The 4,642-nt window shown below is 34.4% G+C and overlaps 1 protein-coding gene across 1 annotated transcript; it reads left to right on the forward strand.

The window, feature by feature from the left end:
* Positions 263-3,454, forward strand: LOC107609634 (receptor-like protein 12). Its single transcript, XM_021106905.1, has one exon. The coding sequence runs from the start codon at positions 339-341 to the stop codon at positions 3,315-3,317; it is 2,979 nt and encodes a 992-aa protein (XP_020962564.1). The 5' UTR covers positions 263-338; the 3' UTR covers positions 3,318-3,454.

Below are 4,642 nucleotides of genomic sequence, written 5' to 3' on the forward strand. Positions count from 1 at the left end.
CTAAGTTCATCCACAAATGCTTCGTATCATGGAAATAAAATTATCTTCTCATTTATTTTGTTATTATGCACTCCGGGTCTCGCGTTAGAAGAAAATTAAACTTACGTTATGAATTAGTGTTGGACATTGATAGATTGGGATAGTATGAATATTATTGGTAGCTGTAGCTTTTAATATGGAAATCATGCATATGGCTGGGTATAGGTGCTTGTAATTCCAGTTTAAAAAAACATCTATAAATAGATGGATCCTAATTGATGAATGGCATACCAATACCAATACCATTTTCAAGTAAGGCATACATACATAAAATAAGCAAAAGCTTGAATCAAAAATCAATGGGGTATTTGATGTTGTTGGTTCTTAGAGTGGTGTTGTGTGTGTCTATGTTTATGATGTTCCATTTTGCATGTTTGTCTTCTCATCTATGCCATTCCCAAGACAGCTCTGCCTTGCTTCACTTTAAGACCCAATTCATTTTTAACCCTTCCTTTTTTGAATATTCTGATGAGTGCTCTCATGTTTATCCAAAGATGAATACGTGGGAGAATGGGACAGATTGCTGCTCATGGATGGGTGTCACGTGCAACTCTGTGTCTGGTCACGTGATTGGCCTCGATCTCAGTTGTGGTGCACTTGTAGGTAATATGGATCCCAATAGCACTCTTTTTCATCTTACTCATCTCCAAACACTCAGCCTTGCTTTCAATTCTTTCAATTATTCTCCATTGTCATCTCAGTTTGGTAGGTTTGTGAGTCTCACACACTTGAATTTATCTCATTGTGAATTCATAGGTGAAATTCCTTCCCAAATCTCACACCTTTCCAAATTACAATCACTTGATCTCTCTTCTTTTTATCATGGTTTAATGTGGGAAGAAACTACTTTGATGAGGTTGCTGCAAAACACAACATATTTAAGAGAGATTGTATTGGATGAAACAGATATGTCTTCAATTGTTCCAACAACAAACCCTTTGTCTTTTATTGCCAACTTGTCTTCCACTTTAGTTACTCTCAGTCTTTTTTATACTGGAATAAGGGGTTCTTTGACAAATGACATACTTTGTTTACCCAATCTTCAACACCTCATTCTATCAAAGAATGAATTGTCACTCCATCTTTCCGAGTTAAGTTGTACCACTTCTCTTAGTGTCTTGGATCTTTCAAATTGTGGTATCCAAGGGCCTATCTCTTCATCATTCTCTAATCTAACATACCTCACTTCCTTGAATTTGGCGTATAATCAACTCAACGGTTCAATCCCGTCATCACTTTCAAACCTTCAGCATCTCATTCACTTGGATCTTTCAAGCAATGAGTTTAGTGGTCAAATTCCAAATGTGTTTGATAGGCTAACCAATTTGCAATCCCTTGGCCTTTCGGATAATAATTTCCAAAGGAAGTTGCCATCCTCATTATTTGCCTTAACTCAACTCTCTACCTTGTATTGTTCTTATAATGAAATTGAGGGACCACTACCTGACAAAGTAGCCTTTTTAAATCTCACTCAATTATACTTACAAGGCAACTTATTAAATGGAACAATTCCTGAGTGGGTCTTATCCCTCAAGTCTTTGAGATACTTAGATCTGTCAAATAACAGATTCAGAGGGCACATAAGTGAAATCACATCTTATTCTTTGAAGTATTTAGACATGTGCAACAATGAGCTCCAAGGAAATTTTCCAGAATCGATTTTCCATCTTGTCAACCTTACTGATTTGTGCTTGTCTTCAGATAACTGGAGCGGTATTGTCCACTTCGCACTCTTCTCTAAGCTTCAAAACTTGGAGTATCTTTATCTTTCAGGTTGTACTTCACTATTGCTAAAATCTGAAACTAGTGTGAGTCACACTTTCTCCAATTTGAAGACACTGCAGTTGCTTTCTAGTAATATTACTGGTTGGTTGGAATTCTCAGGAAAATTTCCAAATTTATATTATCTTGAATTGTCTAGCAATAGTCTTCAGGGAAAAGTGCCAGAATGGATACATGGTATGGATTCATTAACTTATTTGAATCTCTCACACAACAATGTTACATTGATGGACCATTTTCCATGGTATCGACTTGAATACCTTGATCTTAGTTTCAACTCGATGGCTGATGACATTTCTTCCTTCTTTTGTAATGCAACCTTTCTGGAAGGTATCAACTTGTCCCACAACAAATTCACAGGAATATTTCCACAGTGCCTTGTCAATGGCTCATTACTTAAAGATTTGGATCTACAAATGAACAAACTTCATGGAACTTTGCCAGATACCTTTCCGGATCTTCTTACACTGAATCTCAATGGCAACAATTTCAAAGGTCTATTGCCGAAATCTTTGTCCAATTGCTCAATACTTATGGATTTGGATCTCGGTAACAATCAATTTGAGGACACATTTCCGAATTGGCTTCAATATATATCAAATTTGGAAATACTGGTCTTACGAGGCAATAAGTTGTACGGTCAGATTTCAAATTTGGAATCTGAAAACATATTTCCAAATCTGATTATTTTTGACATATCATGTAATAACTTTAGCGGCTCATTACCAAAAGCATACATACAAAATTTTCGAGCCATGAAGATTGTTGATGATGTGCAAAGCAGTTTGTCTTATATTGGAACAAATTGGTACCCATCAGGATATGACATTTCTATGGTTGCAACAATTAAAAGAGTCAGTCTTACTTTTACGAAAATTCCAAAGGCCTTTGTAATTATCGATTTGTCAGAAAACAAATTTGAAGGAGAGATTCCAGATGTTATTGGAGAGCTTCATAGACTCAAAAGCCTCAACCTTTCATATAACAACCTCATTGGTCCTATTCCCCGCTCTTTGGGAAATTTGACAAATCTTGAATCATTGGACCTCTCCTCAAAATGCTTGATGGGAGATATTCCTACTGAATTGACTGCTGAATTGACCAATCTGAACTCTCTTGAAGTACTTAATCTTTCCAACAACCATCTTGAAGGATCAATACCTCAAGGAAAACAGTTTGATACATTCTCAAATGATTCCTATGAGGGAAACATTGGGCTATGCGGATTACCATTGTCAATTCAATGCAACAATGTCCCTTTGCAACAATGTCCATCTTCTGAGGCTAAAGACAAATTCGGATTTGGTTGGAAACCAGTGGCAATAGGATATGCATGTGGAATGGTACTTGGAATAGGATTGGGATATTGTGTTTTCTCAATTGGAAAGCCTGAATGGCTAGTGGTCCTCTTTGGAGGTAAAAGGACCAAAAGGAGGAGCCGTGGAAACCGCCGGCGTGCAAGAACAACTCTGTTTCAGCTTTTTGTTGTAATGTAAATGTGTTATAAGTTTATGTCTTGTGTTGTTATGTTTTTCATGTTTTTATTTGATATTTAAAATAAGTAATTGTTCTATAGTTGTAAGAAATGTTGCGAGTGAATTCTGTTTTCAAAGTATATATATATGTGGTGAGTTTCTTGGTCCAAAACTTCTTCACTTGCACCTTCCAAGTATCTAGAAGACTATAACAACTATCATTATTATGCATTGGTATATGACCACGCAACTGATTTTTTGTTTACGGGTTAGGAGGTAAGGTGTTTTGAGTGTTCATTCTTTTAGTAATTATGTTAGAATAATTAACAAACTATTAGGAATATCTCCAATACAATTTGATTGTTTTTTTCTTCTTTTTTTATCTAATGTCAATCTAAAATAGTTTGATAAAAAGATACTAATTCTTTGGTATCCATCATCAAGTAATAGCTGATCCCAACTCTCAATGCAAGTTGAAAATGTTTCTATATTCAAAACGAAAATTAAACCATCTATACTTAGTTAGAAATAAGAGGATAAAACTCGGATGAAAATGGAGAGTACTTTACATACTTTGATTCTTAGTCAATTATTTGATCAATTCAATTAGATTGTTTTCTAGAATTAAAATGTTGTGTCCAGTAATAATAGTACTTCTTCTCTGTTTACAATACTAAAAAAGAACAAATATAATATTTTTCAGAATTTTCATGAAGCTAAGATTACGTTACATTAATGATTAAAAAATTCAATATGTATTGTTTATAAAAGGTATGCTATTGTGAAAAAGTATTAGAGATGTGAAGTACAAATTTATATTGAGAGTGTTCCATGATCCCAAGAAGTGTGCAACAAGACATGCATCTATTAATTTATAATAAGATGGTTGCTGGAAAGAGTTTAGATTGGTCAATTCTTTTGGATTCGACCTGTGAGCATATTCGATGAGAGGTCTTATGATTTAAGTTCTGTCAAATATCCCATGGATTGAAGAATAGAACAAATGAGTGTATTATGGGAAAGGTTGAGTGCTATGAGTGGATGAAGCTCTCCAATAATATTCGGAATCTCTCCTTTTAATTTGTTCTTTGATAAATCAATATTATACAAAATTGTGAGAGTATATAATTTTCTCACTTGATTCAAATGGTTGACAATCTGACTAGTGGTGTACATGCATGATTCTTGTGTCAATGAAAAGTTTTGATAGAAAAATGTGTTTAGCAAAATAATGATTTTTCATCTTCAATTGTGAAAAATCTAAAGTAATATCTCTTGTTGAAGTGGTGCTTCAATGTTATTATTTTTCTGAAATGTCATTAGATTTGAAGCAGTTGTGCCCAATA

This window comes from Arachis ipaensis, chromosome B07 (assembly GCF_000816755.2).
Source record: "Arachis ipaensis cultivar K30076 chromosome B07, Araip1.1, whole genome shotgun sequence".
Lineage (NCBI taxonomy): Eukaryota > Viridiplantae > Streptophyta > Magnoliopsida > Fabales > Fabaceae > Arachis > Arachis ipaensis.